Source organism: Rhinolophus ferrumequinum, chromosome 4, assembly GCF_004115265.2.
Source record: "Rhinolophus ferrumequinum isolate MPI-CBG mRhiFer1 chromosome 4, mRhiFer1_v1.p, whole genome shotgun sequence".
Taxonomy (NCBI): Eukaryota; Metazoa; Chordata; class Mammalia; order Chiroptera; family Rhinolophidae; genus Rhinolophus; species Rhinolophus ferrumequinum.
In genome coordinates, this window is record NC_046287.1 from 1,674,343 (window position 1) to 1,694,067 (window position 19,725).

General features: G+C 40.7%; 1 protein-coding gene across 1 annotated transcript in view; it reads right to left on the reverse strand.

Moving 5' to 3' along the window:
- The window catches only part of CSMD1 (CUB and Sushi multiple domains 1), a 1,609,724-nt gene that overhangs the window by 75,242 nt on the left and 1,514,757 nt on the right, over positions 1-19,725 (reverse strand). Inside the window, exon 50 of the mRNA XM_033104535.1 lies at positions 14,324-14,509. Coding sequence (XP_032960426.1) covers positions 14,324-14,509 — 186 coding nt within the window. The remainder of the gene's footprint in view (positions 1-14,323; positions 14,510-19,725) is intronic.

Sequence of the window (19,725 nt, forward strand, 5' to 3'; positions counted from 1 at the left end):
GATAAAGCATTTACCCTAAATTTAGATGGATAGTCATTTGTTTTACTTAATGATGTAAATATTAAATTTTTTTCTCTAACCTGAATACCTTTAGAATTCAGGCACAGCTGCCATTTGTGAAACGTCTCCAATGCCTCTAATTCAATCTCAATCCCAATGCATATTTCAAGTAAAATTCATTTCATCTTACTACGTGTATTTCTAGAATTAACAAGATGCTGCAAATTGCCTGAATTCTTCTAAAACCAAACAGGTTTTTAGCAGGAAGAGCTGCGTGTCGGCTCACTGTCACGATCAGTCTTCCTGGAGCTCCCATCACTCACCCTGCTGCCTCCTCAGTGCTTCCTGGTTACCACTTTCTTCATGAAAACAGCATTCGGTTTGCTTAGCAAGATCGGTCTGATTGTTTGCTTTCATCTCTTTCTCCCAACAAGGCCCTCACTTCTTTCATTGGAAACACTATTGTATTTTCACAATTTTTCTTGCGTATAAAGAGTGTCTGACTTAAAGCAGGTGATGATGACCTATATTTGTAAATGTGGTGAGTGTAAGAGTGTGTGTATGATTGTGTGTGCACGCTGCTGAGTATATGCTTTACACAATGACGTGCCAAGAAAATGTTGTGGCAGTAAAAAAATCAAAACAAAACAAAGGAACTGAGGCAATGAAAGCATCTGGGTGGAAACTGACAGTTAAAAGGAAAGTGAGAACGGAAATAAATATTTAAAGCCCATCTTGGCCTCTATTTACTACGGAAGAGAGGGAAAGGATGAAGGTACCCAGAAAGTCCTGGAGATGTGATTTTATTTAATATTTTCAAAGGTGTTCTGAGGGAAAGTGTGAACAATGTCTGACCTTATTTGGGTGATGAAATCTTGAGGAACAGAAACCAAGATGACGTGAAAAGACTGTTTCCTCCAAGCAGTGATGAAAAAGGTCTACTCTTAGAAGGTTTCATCTACATGCATGTCAGCATTTGTAAACACACACACACACACCCAAACCACCAAAAACAAACAAAACAAAAGATAATGCGAGCAGTTCCCATAAAATGATCAGCCCTGATGTGTTGCTGTCAATAGTTTGTCACATAAAAGACCCTCTGCTGCCTTGTCCCAGAAGAAAACAGAGCCATAATATTCCACCAGAATGGTGAGCCTGGTGGGAGGAAATGAACCAGAACAGAAACCAAACGTTCTGCAAGCTGCCAGTATCTGCTGTGTCCCTGATTTCCATTTTGGTGAACTGTCCTGCTTACCTGAGTCAAAATCCAAAACCTGTTTCCCAGCTTCCAGTCACCCCCTCACCCAGCAGGTGACCAGGTCCAGCCCACGCCCACTGAGACATGGCTCCTTCTCCTCTTTCCCACAGGCTCACCCACCGCTGTACCCATCGCTCCAAAGTCAGACCCTTCACTCTGGTGATAAACTCCACTCACACACCCTTAAAGGAACTGTAAACAATATTTATCTCCTTGCAATTCTTCATTAAAAATCTGAAAGTTTTCCTCATAAATTTAAATAATGGATCATATATGACATATAAAGTATGGTCAATATTTATACCGTTAATAAGAAAATCACTTTTACTCAGATCCAAGAGAATAATACCACAGGGATTTGGTGCTTCCAAATATTCATTTTTTATAAATACATGACTACCCCCCAAAATTCATTTCATTCTTTATTCTCCTAAAACTGTTACTGCTGTTCTACAATCCTCAGAAAGACTCATTCTAATGTTTTTATGCTTGAAAGTTCTTTATGAATGCTCCTATTATGTTCATAGGTAGCAACATTTTTTCATCTTATTGATATAACTGATTAAATTTACAATCTATTAATTTTTATAATCTGTTTTATACACAAAAGTAGTGTTTCATTGGCAATATGCTATGATATGATATACATTAATGATATAGATACAACTTTTTTATTATTATACCTTACTGATTGTTAGAAAGGGACAAGATTTGGTGTCAAATTTTTTGCTTTTTTTTTTTTTTTAACTTTTTATAGTTGTTTTAGTATAAACATTTTATTTGTGATAAGAAAAAATAAATAAGCAGAAGGTAAAGGAAATAGTTTTGTTAGAGTGATATATCTCAATTTTTTGGCCCTCATCCTTGGTTATTCACCAAACATTTCCATCAGCAAAACCTGTTTGATAGAAACTACTTAAATTGTATTGAAAGCCAAGTGGTAGAACCCACTGGCTTCCTCCACACCTTCTCCAACGTTTCGGTTCCTTCCTGTTTGGTGCTTGGCAGGTTTCTGCTGTGTTTGGGGGATGGTTGAGCATGTGAAGTGAAGCTAAGCTAAGGGCTGATCGAAAACATGAGTAGGGCCTCATGGGAAAAAGACCGGAAGAGCGAGCCCAGGACTGAGGAAGTGTCTGTGTGCCTGGTCCCCACTCCACCCGCTGGCCCAGCCGTTCCAAAGCCAGCTGGAATGGCCTCTCCCCTAAACTGACAGAGACAACATTGAATTTCAGCCAGGAGGCAGCAAAAAGCAGCAAGAGTGCCACTGTGCTGACTTATTTAAAGCAGACACTTCACTCTCCCTAACAAAAATATCTCAGACCCAAACTCACCGGGTTCTCTGTGAGCCCGCCAGCCCTGCCTGGTACCTGAAGTCACAGGCCACCAAGACAGACGTCTCCTCTGCAGACTGGCACTGGTTTAGTGTGTCCCCCAAAAGGTCCTCTTCACACACTAGACATAAATGCACTTACAATTTTACATGAAGTTGATCCTCCAGCAACACTGAGACAGGGAAATGGGTGTTGTTATTATTGTTGTTATTATTTGCATTTTGAGGATGAGCAAGTCAGCTCAGGCTTCGCCCAAACAGGCTACCATCCCATGTGTCCCTCGGACCCTGTCATTCCTCCCCAACTAGAAACAATGTGAGAAAACTATTATTTATTCTACAAATGACTAAATCGAGTGACACTGGCCACGGTTTTCAGAATGAAGTCCATGAAGACGCCCAACCCACAACATATGAATATCGCTTAAATGACGTAATTTTAAATGAATGTTTTAAAACATTTGTCCACCTGGAAAATGTAGCAAAAGAAAACATTCTGTTTACATAAATGTTTTAAATCACTATTTATGATCCTTATAAACGAATGAATTGCCAGGTCATCAGTAGTGAAATTGTTTTAAAAAACATGCAGGTTTTGCTGGCTTGACAGAAAGCACTCAATCTGCGAATTTATTTTATATCCCATCCCTCTTTTTAAGGAAATACAGATTCTCTTCTGTTACCTTAAAGCAAACAACTCGTATGGATTTGCTTTCTCCTGTTTCAGCAAGTTCAAGAGAACGTGAGCCCTCACCATCGCCATGTGTCTGCCCCGGCCCACAGTCCTGAGTGTGGACACGGCCGACAGCCCTGCTGCAAAGCCCTAAATAACACTTCTCAAATCAGATGAGTCGAGAGCACAGATGAGGTTTCCGTGCACAGAAGACACATTTTCTCTATCTTGTAAATGTCTCATTCACAACACACAGTATTTTGCACATTACTTGAGAAATAAATCTTTATTTTACTTTTATCATGAGTGGTTCTGATTTATCACAGACGCCTTCAGCCAGCGGCCGGCCGAAAGGGCAAGGGGGCAGGTGATCTGCTGAAGACAGGCAGACCCGACAGCACGGCCTCCATGATTACAGACTCTCGCTAAGTCTGCTGTGGCACAGAACCCACCCCAGACACGAAGGCGAGTGCCGCTCACGGATCCTCCATCACATTCAACATGGGCAGGTACTGCTTCTCACCAAGTTAGGTTCCAGCACATTTCATTAGACTTACATCTATATGACTTGGTGCCACTGGATGAAAATGACTTCATCAGCCGAATAACTGTTCTCAGAACGAAAGCCTAGCGTTCGGCAGACCACAAGGACCCACGTTCACTGGATGGGGACGGGCTCTGGTTTTAGTTCTGCTACATCAGAAGCTGAAGACCAAGACTGCTTTACTCGGGTAAATGTGAATGTAAAATCTTCGGGGAGTCCAGGGCACTGAGGTGATTTAAATGCATTTCATGCCCTCCGACTTCACCACTGCTCCATGAAGGAACCCATCCCGAAGAATGCACTGACGTCACGGGACCCATAAGGACAAAATCTGGTTTGAGATTTTTGTTCTAACCTCAGAGCTTAACCCAATGATTAGTGTGTGTTGTTTAGAAGAGCAGGTGGGTTAATTATAGGCAAATTCATGGAGTTTTGAAGTCAACTTAGGACACAGTTATGGGCTCACTTGAGAGTCAGTCAGTTTTCAGAGGTGTTAGACAAAGGTTCAAAACCTTGAAAGCTCAGTTCCTTCAGCAAGATTCCTGTCCAAATCTAGACTCACGACACATATATTCTCAGGTCCTGGAATCGCCAGGTTTCTACTCATTCTGGTGATCACTGCCTTTTCCATTTGTGAAGCTTCCAAGACCCTTGTGCAATCATACATTTTTTTCCGCCCCAGGCCTCTTGTCATTTGAGGCGACGGTCAGCCTCAATAAAGCTATTTTAGCAGAGTCAGATCCTGAATAGTCAAACAAACGGTAACTCTGTCCAGTAATGAACACACCCACTCGAGCTGTAGCAGACACTGCCTGTGAAGTCTGATTTGAACAACAAACAAGACCAGTATTGGATTAACCTCATCCACTTAGGATCCTGGCAAGATTTGTTCAGATTTTTTTGCAATTCTATAATCTAAATATGACACTACAACTGTTTTTAAAATTACAGACAAACCTCTCAAGTTCGTGAGTCACTCTGGTTACATCTCAACAATTTACTGTTTGTGCAAGAAAATAGTTTCCTCAAATGTGTTTGGCAGGGGCTATGCTATTCATTCTACAAATATTTATTAAGATACAGGTGTGAGCCCAATGGACAGACACACGTGCCCTTGCAGGGGTTATGTTTCTTAGAGCTTAAACAATAATAACTAATATATTCCAATACTTAGTAACCATAAGTGGCCTAAGTGAAACGAAACTTGTATTTACCGTCCTTTAAGCATTTAAATGCAAACTTGACTCTCATATTTATCAGCGAGCCAAGTGGAACTTTAGGTCACAACTGTAACTTAAATACAAAAAGCTGGACTAAGGCGTAGTCAGTCTTTGGAATGAAATGAAATAAAAGAGACAGAAAAATAACCTAAAGTAGAACACAGCTGGCCCTGGAAGTGAAGTGTTGAATCTAATCCAAAATGACAGGATGTGGGTGGTTTAAATATCTTACCTGCAAAAGAACACCTCGACCCCAAAGGCATTTATATTAGAACAGTCAGGTTGACTCAGCTGTAGTACAGACTGAAACACTGTATCCCTGCAGAACACAGAGTAGCTGAGCTGTGTCACCATCTGACGCCCCCAGGAAGAGAACTTGGTGTGTGGGCACTGACTCCTTCCCCGTGTGCAGAACTGCACAAGCCCATCTGCGAGTGACCTGCGTTTAGCGAACAAGCAACACTGTCACGCCGGCCCCCAGCACAGCAGCGCCCACGAATCCCTCGCCACAGGGTGGGTGGGTGTCCACCTGCCCACTCTGCCCCTGACCCCTCAGGTCTGCTCCAGGCACAGGGGTGGGACAGCGCTGGGCGACACTTCCCCAGGGGTCTCCTGCCTGTCTTGCCAGCTCAGGCACTAAACTGACCTTTGGGTCAGCAGGCTCTTTGCAAACAAAGCGTGTAGCTTTGGAAGATACAGACAGGTGCCTTCTCTCTCACACATAGAAAAGTCCCTCCTTTTTCTGTTTTCCTGTGTACTTTAAAAATTTATTTGTAATTTGCACACGATGACTGTACGTTTAGACCGAGTCTTTCTTCATTAGCTTTGCAAACATTTAACTGAAATCCCTATAAATGCTTGGCGCAGGCAAGACGAGCCCTGCACAAGAGCCGCGCATGCACAGCAACCGGGCGCGCGAGGCTGCGAAGGCCGGACTCCGCCCGGACCCAGCGAGCACAGGCCTCCTTCTCCGGGCCCCGCTTTCCATGTGTGATGGGGTAACAACGGCCCTTCCTATTTGTTAGGACTTAAACTCTGAATGCGTGTAAAATGCTTACGACAGGGCCTGGCACACCGTGGGCCTCAGTGATGCCAGGCCTACGATTGGCTCCACAACACGGTGGTTCAGAGACATGACTTACGATACAGTGATCTTTGTCAATAAGATGAATGGAAAGTATAATCTGTGCTCTCCCCTGGAGACAGGGATAATTAAGGCGGACAACAACACGAGCACTTTTAAGGTCATTTTCTAAGGGGATAAGGAGACAAATATATATCCCAAAACAGTTTATATATAGTCTACATATAAAGACACATAAAATACATACGCATATTTGCTTGTATGTGTATGCACACATGTATATGGGTATTATATGTGCATATCTGTATAATGTTTTACATTTAAGATGAATGCATGGACACGTATATGTAGATAGATAATTTATATATCAGCTTATTTTTCTATGAATGGCTATTTATAGGTCACATAAAGATGTCTGGTCACATAAAGACTTGCTCTCCCTTTCCTGAATTGTGTTTACATTGCATTAAACCATGCAAAGTGCTCTTGATGCCTGGCACACAGTAGGTCCTGGCTAAACTATTAATGACGAAATTGCTTCACTTGCTTTACAGCTTTAAGTGAAAGGAAAACGTGCCTACGGATTGGGATCACAACTTTGACTTCATGTTACTAGAAGGTAATTGTAATGGTTTCCTTCTCCTAAATGTCAAGCACGAAAGGCGTATCTATTCATCATTCTGTCAAACCATTACACCCCACACATTAATACCAATAGTGAGCTCTTGTTCTATTGTGTCACTGGTGTGAATCGTTATCTTCAATGGTCCAAATCCAGTCTCAGTAAATCATTACAACAAAAAGAAATTAGCCGCACACATCTGCCTGAGAGATTTGTAGGACTGCAGAAAGTATGTAAACAGACACAGTTATTTATTACAACCTGCATTTCAGTAAACCTGAGGGTGAAACGGACTCATTTTATTTACCATTTACATTTGCTATTTATCAAAACTGAAGTGTTTCTTATCTCTTGAGATTGCGTGTACTGATCTACATTATTCTGCAATTGGTAAAGAAACTTATAAAATTGTGTTCTATGCACATAGTACGCCAAGGGATGGGCCTTGGGGAAATACCCACTTCGGAGTTTAATAGTATCCACATTTTCTGGGCTAAAGTTTTATGCTTACTCTGCTCAATTTCCTTCATTTAAATTAAGTGAAGAAAACACCCTCCACAAAATGAAATCCATTTGCCAGACTTTGACTACCAAGGAATTTTAATGAAATGTCCATTTCTACCCTTTATAAAGTCTAATAAAAAACAGAGAAGGAAGAAATACTTGAAAGTTGAGATGATACTTAGGAAATTTAAGGTTGAATTCCCTTTCATTACAAATGTAGTATTTATTTCCCTGTGTTACTGAACAAATAATCATCAGTATTACAAAAGGCTTTAAAATGCAAATTGACCTGTCCCAGTTAATAATAATTTAACTGAACACATTACGATTTCCTTTCATTGGGAACCTCATTTGTATGTAAGAAGCAATTTTGTTGTAAGATTCTTTCTTTATAACTTTAAAGCAACTGTACATCTAGATATGTATTTTAAAACAGAAAATTCAAATGTATGTATAAATTAAGCCACTTATGCGCTGTAGTATAACGCTCTGCCTAAGTACAAAAGAGTTCTCTTATCTGACGTAACATTTGCCTTTGAACTGCCAAAGGCCTCTCATTCCTGATTTTCCCAGAAAATTTTATCCATAAATATACGTTGTCCTTGAAATCATTTGGCTCTAGTACATATTCTCAAACTAAAGGTGCCTCCCTCCGGTGCTATCACGATTTAACACTTTTCAGATTGAGTTATGTGCTAAACTGGCACCTTTTCTCCTGTCTGTGTTCTCCGTTTTAGAACACGTACGACTTGGCAGTAGCCAGTGACCAATTCCTAGGGGTCACCTGGCACAGACTGGGATCAGGTCTCCTGGAAACAAACCTTGACTTGGCCACTTTCTATCTCTGTGACCCTGGCCAGCTTACCCTGCCCATTCTGCCCCAGGCTCGCATCCATAAGATGGGATAAGAAGTCCCAGACCTCTTAAGAATTGAATGAGTTAATCGGTGTAAAGCTGTGGGAATCCACAGGGCGTCCAGGACTGGTCTTACAGGACACATTACAGTACAGTGGGAACTCCTAAACAGCACATCCCAAATCATGTAAAAGCTGGCTGGTCCCCAGCTGTCCCCTCCACAGTATCTACTTACTTGTCTTTGGACAACTGAGTTCAAAATAAAGAGAGTCCATGAGTTTTACTCTATTTGCCATGAGAACTCTCAAGAGAATTTAATAAGCCACATTTTGACTTCTATATGCTTAAAAGATTTGTCTGGCTGCTTTGTGAGAGGAGACTGCGGGTGACGGGCTGTTTTGGGGGAACAGATGAGTGAGGGGCCATTTTGGGGGTGCAGGTGTCGACAGCAGCTTTGCCTGGTGTGGAAGTGGTGGGAAGTGGGCAGATGTGCTTTGTGGAGACTTGATGGGGTGAATATGGGATGTGAGGAAGGAAGGAACTGAGGAAGGACTGAAGAAGGAAGTCCCGATTTGAAGTCCCTTCAGCAGACTGGGCCGCCAGGAGCATTCTCAGATTCGGGGCCTGGCTTCTGGGGCACACAGAGCCGTATACCCCAAGGCATATCTTGGGAACGATACACAATCGCTGTGTCTTCATGACCGAAGAGCAATCGTACCAAATGCTGTGATCACCAGGGGCAGCAGGGGACATCCCATGGGACAGGGTCACTACAACCAAACACTTCCCCACATGCTTTGGTGATGACCAATCAAACTGTTTGGCTGCAAACTGCAAATTTTGGATACCTCAGGTATCCTCTCACTAAATCCGTAAGACAGAGAAAACAGTACTTTCTCCACAGGACAGCTATCTAGGTGAATGATGTAACATAACGTTTGATGCAGTGCAATGTCTAGAGTTCCCGTTTCATAAAGCCATTTGGTTATTACTACGATTTTGCCAGACAGGCCAGGCCAAGCTCCAGTCCCAGCCTGAGAGCCATCGCATCTGTGAAGACGGACTGTTGGCTGGTCACTCATGTTACCCTGTCTCCATCAGTTATCTCTTCCCACTTGTCTAAGGCCCTGTGTCACTAGGCTCTGAGGGCAGGGGCAGGGGCTGTGGCTCACTAAGCTTCCAATGCCAGCAGTTGCAAGCCAGGTGTCCTGCAAAGCACACACTCAGCCATGCTGCGTGAGCGATTGGGGCTCCACAGCACCTTTCTTTGGCTCCTTCTGCCCACAGGAGTTATCTCACATGTTTTCTCCAAGGAATCCAAGGCATTTTGTCTGTTTCACTCTTTTTGAAACACTCTGCTTCTGTCTTTCTCTACCCCCAACTAAGGATTGAAAAAGCTCTACTATGCTTCTTTTCCTTATACCTCTCACATAGTTGGCTCTTCACAGAGTTCCATGATGCCGACCCATTTATGGGAAGATGTAAACCACTTGCATTGGCATTCTGGGCACCAGGCTGCAAGTAAAGCTAAGCACTGGGGTGTGCAGAAGTGCTCTGCCCAATTAAGTGTGGCCTAGACACACATATATGGCTCATATATCCATAAAAATAGTTTGTGTTTATACTGTGAAGGCGTTCTGTCCTGTACATCTTCAGGAAGAAACAACTCAACTTTATACCAATGAACTGAGGGTTCTTTCTTATTTCATCAACCTGAGAAATAACAGGCACATATGTGAGCTATCCTTCAATTAATCTGAAGATAATGCTTCACTTAAATGAAATGCCATGGAGACTATGTATCTGTGATGCCCACAAAGCAGGTCTACCTTCAGGCAGAAAGATTTCCATGTAGCTTTAAAGATAATGGATCTATCCATACCCATCGGGCATTTTTACTAAAATTAAGTCCCTAGAAATATTAACCACTAAAAATGAGACTGATTTTGTAGAAAATTATAAATATTTTTAAATTAAATTCCTAAATCATTGAATTCATAGCAAATACATTTTTTCTAAAGTGTCATTTTTATCATATTATGTTTTAGTCAAATAAAAACAGAAGTGAGAAGACTGTGTGTCAATGACAAAAGAATAGACACATCAGCCAGTGTAACAGAACAGAGAATCCAGAAACAGATCCCTTTATATATAGTCAGCTGATCTTTGACAAAGGAGTGAAAACGACACAAATGGAGAAGATACGTTTTTCAACAAATGGTTCTGGAACAACTGAACAGTCACATTGAAAAATGAATATAGACACAGACCTTACACCCTTCACAAATAAACTTGAATTAAAGAAAAAGAAACAAATAATTATTTTGAAATGGATCATACACCTAATATAAAGCATAAAACTCCTAGAAGATAACATAGGAGAACAATCTAGGTGACCTTGGGTTTTGGGGATAACTTTTTAGATACCACATCAAAGGCATGTTTCCTGAAAAAAAGAATTATTTAGTTTTACTCCATTACAATGAAAAACTTCTGCTCTGCAAAAAAAAAAAAAAAAAAACAGTGTCAAGAGAATGAAAAGATAACTCACAGATTAAGGTAAATATTTGCAAAAGTCATATGTCATGAAAACCTGTTATCCAAAATACACAAAGAAGTTTTAAAACTCAAAAATAACAAAACAACCTGATTAAAAATGGGCAAAAGACCAGGATAGACTCCTGGCTAAAGAAGGTAGACACCTGGCTAAAAAAGATGGCAAATAAGCATATGAAAAGATGGTCCACATCATATGTCATCAGGGAGTTGCAATTTAAAACAGAAAGGAGACACCAGTACAGACCTAATAGAATGGACAGACTCTAGAACATAGACAACATCAAATGCAGGTGAAGATATGAAGCAACAGGAACTCTCACTCACTGCTGGTGGGGATACAAAATGATGCAGCCACTTTGGAGGACAGTTTGATGGTTTGTCACAAAAGGTAAAATCCTCTTATCATACTTTCCAGATATTGCATTTGTTGGTATTTACCAAAAATAAACTGAAAACTTACATCCATACAAAAACTTACACATATATGTTCATAGCATCTTTATTCATAATTACGCAAACTTGGAAGCAAGCAAGATGTCTTTCAGTAGGTGATGGATAAATAAACTGTGTCCATCCACACAGTGGAAAACTGTTCATTGCTAAAAAGAATTGAGCTATCAAGCCATGAAAATACATGGAGGAACATTAAAATCATGTGACTAAGTGAAAAAAACCAATCCGAACAGACTACATATTGTAGGATTCCAACTTTATGACATTCTGGAAAAGGCAAAACTATGAGACAGTGAAGAGATCAGTGGTTGCCAGGATACCAAAGAATTTTTAGGGTAGTGAAAATACTCTGTATGGTGACTAATAATGGATACCTATCATTATAAATCTGTCCAAACTCATGGAAGGTACAACACCAAGAGTGAACCCTCATGTAAACTATGGACTTTGAGTGATGATGAAGTGTCAGCGCAGGTTCATCCATTGTCACAAATGTCCCATCTGAGGGAGAGGGGGTGTATGGGAAATCTTTGTGCTTTCCCCTCAATATTGCTGGGAACCTAAAGTTGTTCTAAAAACTAAATCATTAAAAAAATATGAGGTTACATTTATATAATTACCTTGCCATTTATCAAGTCTTTCTCAGATAGTATATAAATTTCAAATGGCTTTTCCTTTAAAACATAGCACTTAGTTTCCATTTTAAGCATAGCACCAATACACAATATACTGATGCATGCTTTCCACCCAAGACTAATTAAGTCATAATTGCTGAGGGTCAAACCTGAACATTAATATTTCTTAAAGCTCTCTAGATGACTTTAATGTATAACCAGAGTGGAGAACCACTGGGAAAATGAAAAGAACGGAGGACTTAGAACTAGAAAAAGTTGAAATCAAGCCCCCGTTTTGCAAATTAATAGCTTTTACTTTATTTGTGAGGTCATCTGTGTCCTACATTTTCAGGGTTATTATGAGATTTATACATAAAGTATTTAAAACACCTAGTAGACACTTTAAAATGACAGGCATTACCACTAATGGTCTCTGAGCTATTTTCCAAGAAAGCAGTGCTGTAAGTGCCCAGGGCATTGCTCTTATTATAACCAACAAAAACACACATCTGTGATTGCCATCTGTGGGGTCACGCCCTTATTTTAAGAGAATAATTTTAATTAGGATTGAATTTAAAAATAAACCAATGTATCTTGTTATCCTAGCTTCCTGTACTAGTACATAATTATAATAAACAGTACTTTATTAAATAGAAAATAACTAAGAATTACGAATGTCGCCTTAATGGTGCCTAGCTGATTCTCAGGAAATGTAACAATTATTAGCAAACAAAAAATAAAAAAAGATGAAATTGACAGCAAGGTAATTAAAAACTATGGGGGGAAGTCATCTATTTTCCATAAACATTTACATATTCATATCTAAGTAGCTTAAATATTTTTAAGATGACAAAAATACCATATACAAAAGAGGCTAATAAACTAATTTCACAATTAAAGTCTGTGTGGATTAATTTTGCTAATATTATAAAAGTGAAAGTATCACTGTCTATGGAGAAACACTATCTAGTCTTCAATGTTACAAACCAGGTATAGATGATTTCCGATTTGAGGTTAGTTTTAATACAAGTACAACTGCAGTGAAAATCTTGGTGCCAATTGTGTGTGTGTGTGCATGTGTGTGTGAATTTGTATTGTATTTGGCTTTGCACTATGGACTTGATTATGGTGTTTTAAGACTAGAGTTCCTAGAATGGACCCAGACTTTGGACCCTTGCAAGTACATTGTTATACACAGCACATCCTCACCAATCCTCGTGCATAGGTTCTCGGAAACCGTGACATTGAGCCAAACCACAGATAAGGAAACCAATTTTGCTACAGGCTCATAGACAGAACAAGAGTTGAGTTCCTAGAGCCTATTTCTGCTCACAAACACAGCACCAAACTTCTAAATAAAGACCCAAGACACTTCTGATGTTAAGCTTTGAAATAAATGTGAGTTATACATACATTTAAGAAAGATTAATGAAAACAAGATCATTATTTTTCAACCCACTCATTCCAGTTCTGGGTGGCCAGTGGCAGGAGCCTCTCCCTGCAGTTCAGGGCACAGGAGGAATCCACCTGGACAGGACGCCTCCCATCGCAGGACCACCCACACCCACACCCACACTCACTCAGACAGGGACAGTGTAGACATGCCACTCACCCCACGTGCACGTCTTTGGGATGTGGGTATAAAACAGAGTCCCCCAAGAAAACCCACCGACATGGGGAGAATGTACACACTCCACACGCATGGTGGTTCCAGCTGGGGACGGATCTTTTTTTCAACAACATTATAATGAAACGACATTGAAGAGAACTACGTTAGTGGAAGACCTGCTGTACTGCAGATAGCTTTTCAGAAAAGTTACTCCACTTACAAACCATGAGTGACTTTTTTTTTTTTAATTTATTGGGGTGACAATTGTTAGTAAAATTACATAGATTTCAGGTGTGCAATTCTGTATCACATCATCTATAAATCACACTGTGTGTTCACCACCCAGAGTCAGCTCCCCTTCCATTACCATACATTTGATCCCCCTCACCCTCATCCCCCACCCCCCAACCCCCTTACCCTCTGGTAACCACCAAATTACGTTCCCCAGATTAATTTTCAAACCCGTGGCCATCCTGTGGTCACCGACTGCCCTCCAATCCCCTCTCCCTCCCCCCCACCCCCCACCCCTCCCGCCCATCTAGCAACCCTCAGTTTTTTTTTTATGGAGTGTCAATGCGTTTCGCCCAGTAAATGACATTGAAACACACTAGGCACTGCCTTTGACCTCAAGGAACTTAAAATTAGACAGGAGAGGAAGAGGAAAGTAGAGTTTGCCAGGTGAATGTCTCAATACTCGTGATTTCATCTTTCCAAAATGAAAATGTCAGCTTGGTCAGGATTTGCTATATAACCCCAAAGTCTAGGTACTGATGGAATCCAACAGGATTCTATCTGACCAACTTTTGAAAGTGTGGCTCATTTTAATTGGCTAGAGCCTTTTACATGGAGTAAATTGGTTCTAATATCACCGTGCAAGAGACGGAGCCCTCACGCTGTGAAAGAGGGGCTCTGCACTGCAGAATCCAGAATTCTCACCAGGAAGTCCCATCCCTAATTAAATCTGCAAAGAAGGGCGAACACATTTGAACACTTACGTTTACAGGTAGGGGGCTTGCCTCCGTGGCTCCATGATCCATCTTCCTGACACACTGCTGTGGCTTGTTGACTAGCTTCAAGCTCAAAGCCCTCGTTACATTCATATATCACTTTACTATCCAAAGTGAACTCATTACCCATAAATGAACCATTTCCTGGGGACTCTGGGACTCCACAGGACACAGCTGGGAAAAAAAAAAAAAAGGAAACAAACGCAGGGTTACTCTTTTGTGATTTTATGAAATGCTGTGTTGTTTTTTTTTTCTACTTTTCACTTCAAATACATATAAAAACTGTTCGGTACTTGAATTTCTAATATGTTGCATAACTATACACATTTTCAAAGTTTTAAGGATCTCCAGAGTTAATGAGAAACAATGGGAAATGGGTCAGCATAAAAACATCATGATTAGTATTCCGGAAGGTAAGTCTGACGGCCGTCACACAGCTTATCACCTTGACACGTCTTATCAGGTGGCGCTGGGCCGGAGAACACAGTGTAACACACTCAGCTTCATTTAATATTGGAAAGGAAGGAGAAGATAATATCTATACCGTCACAGAAACCATCACAATGTTGACTCCTTGGATTAAACAGCCACCCACCTTGGGTCTCAAAGATCCCTCCTCTTCCTTACTGCCCCCCCACCCCCGCCAGTAACTCATTTTCCTTAAAGCACCCAGAAGTTCTGTTAAAAGGAAAATGGCTAAGGTCATCCATGCATGATCATCACATCGATTATTTTTTATTTTTTATTTTTTTAAAGATTTTATCGGGGAAGGGGAACAGGACTTTATTGGGGAACAGTGTGTACTTCCAGGCCTTTTTTCCAAGTCAAGTTGTTGTCCTTTCAATCTTAGTTGTGGAGGGTGCTGTTCAGCTTCAAGTTGCTGTCCTTTCAGTCTTGTTGTGGAGGGTGCAGCTCAGCTCCAGGTCCAGTTGCCGTTTCTAGTTGCATGGGGCACAGCCCACCATCCCTTGTGGGAGTTGAGGAATTGAACTGGCAACCTTGTGGTTGAGAGGATGCGCTCCAACCAACTGAGCCATCCGGGAGCTCAGCGGCAGTTCAGCTCAAGGTGCCGTGTTCAATCTTAGTTGCAGCGGGCAGAGCCCACCATGCCTTGCGGGACTCGAGGAGTTGAACTGGCAACCTTGTGTTTGACAGCCCACTGGCCCATGTGGGAATCGAACTGGCAGCCTTCAGAGTTAGGAGCTCTAACCACCTGAGCCACCAGGCCGGCCCCATCACATCAATTGTTTATAAATGACCTGTCAGAGAACAGGATCTAAGGGACCAAGACACAGGAGGAGTTTCCAGAAGACCTCCAGACAGGAAAGCTGGGTCCCCGAGGACGAGGCATGCCAGCTTTTTTGTGAAAGGCCGGGCAAGAATGTGCTAGGAATGAAGAAGACAGCTTTTAAATCACGGAAATGAGGACGGAATTAAGCATCAACACGTCCTTGAATTTACTAGCTCTGATCCAGACTTATCTACTATGAGGCAAAATTCTCAACTTAAATGTCTCCAACTTACAATAAGGAACAAAGAAAAAGGCAGGGGAGGGGATCCATTCCCAGCAGCACACACCCAGGTCCGCTGCATTGTCAAAGACATTTGCGATAACTAAACTAAGGGCCTTTTGTTAATCAATACTTAAGGTATTCACATCGTGCATTTTTTAATTTAGATCATTTAAAATTTTTCCCACATTGATTCCCACGGGAACACACATGTAACGTTAGAGCTGCAAAGACTGGATGGAAGAGTTTATATAAACCTACACTTTCACAGATAAGGAAAACAGGCTCAGAAAGATCACATGGCCTGCCTAGGAGCCTGCAGTGAGTTTGTGCAAAACACCCGGCCACATAGCAGACCTGTGGCCCTCCCGCGAGGCCACCTTCTGTTCCACAAGAACCCCAGCCATTCTGTGGTTTAGTTTGTGTTGTTTGGACTGTGTGGTTTTGTTCTTTTTTCTTTATCAATATATTTAATAAATGCAGTGGGAAATTGTCAGAAGTAAAAGAAAATATTGTGCTGATAAAAATCAAACCCTTGGAAAATCCAAGCTCTAAAATTTGTCTTGTACTTAATTTATGATCAGCTATTTCAACCATCTGATTTTACATACATACAAATTTCCATTATTGGTATATAGAAATGCAACTGATGTCTCAATATTAATTTTGTTTCCTGCTGCTTTACTAAATTCAAATGAATTTAGTTCCAATAGTTTTTTGGTGGTGTCTCTATATAGCATCATGTCATCATGTCACCTGCAAATAACGATATATATATATATATATATATATATATATATATATATATATATATATATATATATATTTCCTTTTAAATAGATATAAAACAGAAGTGGCCAATCTGTCAGAAATGGAATTCTAACACTTCTGGTTCAATTAGAAAGAGACAGAATAATTCACACTGATGTGTAAATTTAGGCTTACAGGATGACGGCTATTTCCTTCCAAAGTCTGATATTTGTTCCTCTATTCATATATACATTGGAAGCAGACCACAGTAAAAATTTTCAGTAGTTGTGTACCAAAAACATAGACATAAAGACATGATTTTGGACAGAATATTTAAAATCATAAGCTTTGGGTGTGCGAAGCCATTGCTTGTGGAGGCAATGGATGGAGGGGCAGAGTGCTAAGCATTTGCAAAACGTTCTCCTGGATTTACTGAATGCAGTGGCTGTCCTTTAGGACTGTGACCTCACAGGGTCACCAGTGTCTTATTCCTCACATTTTCTCCAATAATCACTCATTCACGCTCACACACCGCACTTTCTCATTCACTCACCGAGCGTGCCCAGTGTCCAGCGTTCCTGTTATTCTCGTTTGGGGTGAGCAACGAATGAAACGACATTTCTCTGGCAGGTTAAATGGGAAAGATGACATTCTATACACACATATGAATGCACCTTAAAAGGATTCATACCCAGGAGGCCGACACCCAGGAGAAAAGCTTTGTAACTACTTCTGTGAAATCTGGACTTGAGAAGACTTCCTTTCTGTCTCTGATCAACGACGGGATCTTTTTCTGGCCTTGAGCTGTGGGTTTTGGCCCCTTGACTGTCTCAACCACAGGCTATTTGGCAGAGCTTAAAATAGAAGTTGTCAACCTATCAAAAATAGAATTTTAACACTTCTGATTCAACGAAGACGGACGGCATAATTCTTACAGACTTATAAATTCAGCCACAGGGATAAAGGCCGTTTCCTGCTCATGTGCAGGCTCGGTTCACATTTTCATTCATCCCAAATCATATGTATGATGACTGTGTGACAGACATTCTATAGATCACTTTTTTAAAATGTTAATTAGCTACATATATGCAACTCTCAAAATATGGAGAATTTCCTCAGTTTTGGAGTATCTAAAGTGGATACAACTTCTTAGTTTCTTAGTTTTTGAAAATCGTATTAATATAGCATTATAGTTCCCAGCAGCCTTAGTTAAAGACCGCATACTCACTCTGTAAAATTCTCTTCTGTGCCGGAGCACAGACTTTACAGTCAGACTTCTGAATTAGTTCTTGTCTCTGACATTTGCCAGCTGTGTGACTTAAGTTACTTAACGAACCTTGTCTCATTCCTCTCAGGCTAACTATACCCATCTCAAAGGTAATTATGAGGCGTAAATGAAATGATGTGTACAAACCAGCTCTGTGCTGATACAATGTAGGTACGCAATAAATGACAAAATGTTACCATCATTATTTACACAAACACTCACAATGTATACGTTTTTGGAAATAAGATGTGAAGTACACGGATAATCTCCTTGCCATGTGCTTATTAAAGAGAGCAAAAATTAAATCTGTAGTAAACCAGATTATTTCTATTATATCTCTCATGAAAGATTTAACGTTTTGGTTTCAAACAAATCAACGGTGGAAACACTCCAGTGCCCAGAGTTGTGTTCTCTTTAACCCTATGCCCCCCGTGGGGTTCTTTCTTCTCATATTTAAGCCCATACAAACAGCAGTCATTCTTGTCTCTGCAGGTTTAAAAACACTTCTGTTTCACATTATTGGTATATACAAATGCAACTGATGTCTCAATATTAATTTTGTTTCCTGCTACTTTACTAAATTCATTTATCAGTTCCAATAGTTTTTTGGTGGAATCTTTGAGGGTCTCTCTATATAGCATTATGTCACCTGCAAATAATGACAATTTTACTTCCTCCTTACCGATTTGGATGCCTTTTATTTTTCTTGTCTGATTGCTGTGGCTAGAACTTCCAGTACTATGTTGAATAAAAGTGGTGAAATGGGCACCCTTGGTCTTGTTCCTGATCTTAAGGGGAATGGTTTTAGCTTTTCCCCATTGAGTATGATGGCATACATATGTGGGGGTGCCAAAAAATATATACGAGTGGACACTTTGGTCAACATGGCTCAAGCAGTAGTCGCCATAATCAGAAGTGTCTGGACATTGATGGGAACCACTTTGAGCACCTCTTGTAATTGCAGAAGTCAAATGTGACTTGAATTCATCTTTTGTTATTGGTATGTATTGAGTATTACAATTTTAACAGTCTTTCCTTTCTTAAAATATGTATACTTTCCTCTCTCTCTCTCTCTCTCTCTCTCTCTCTCCCTCTCCCTCTCCCTCTCCCTCTCCCTCTCTCTCTATATATATTTATATATGTATGTATTTTACATCCGTGATATATATATGGTCACGGATGTAAAGTACAGCACAGGGAATACAGTCAATGGTATTGTAACAGCTATGTACATGTCAGAGGGGAGTAGACTTAGGTGGTTATCATTTGGTGAGGGGTGTAAATGTCTAATCATTATATTGTTTTGTTAAACCTAAAATTAATATAAAAAATAAATTAAAAACAAAACAAAACAAAAAAACTTCTGCTTCCTACTTCTTTCAAGTGACTGTTCTCTGTAACTTACAATGGCCCCTTTTCTTTCTGCTGCCTCCTAGGTTTCCATACTTCACACACTTACCTTGCATTTCTTTTCCCTTCAAAAAGCTCAGTGATTCTTGGGGCTTTGCCTATTACCCTGGGCTGGTGACTCTCACATCTGGATATCCATCCACTCGATCTGCTTCCTGTACCACTGGCTGCATCTCCACTCACATCTGTGCACGTGTTGGGCTGTTACCTGGCCCTCATCCCAGCCACCCGCCACTCTTTCTCCCAGTAAGAACAGCTAGGTTCTTTGATTCACTTCTCTTTCTGCTGCTCTGATGTGGTTGGTTTTGCCAATCATCACTTGCTAATGGGAAGAAAATCTGTCTCATACTCTGTCTCCTCATTTTCTCCTACTGATACCATATTCATGTCCCCATTATCTCAAAGTGAATGTCTATCTTCTCTCTCCAGACCCCACTCACAGGGCGAAGGCA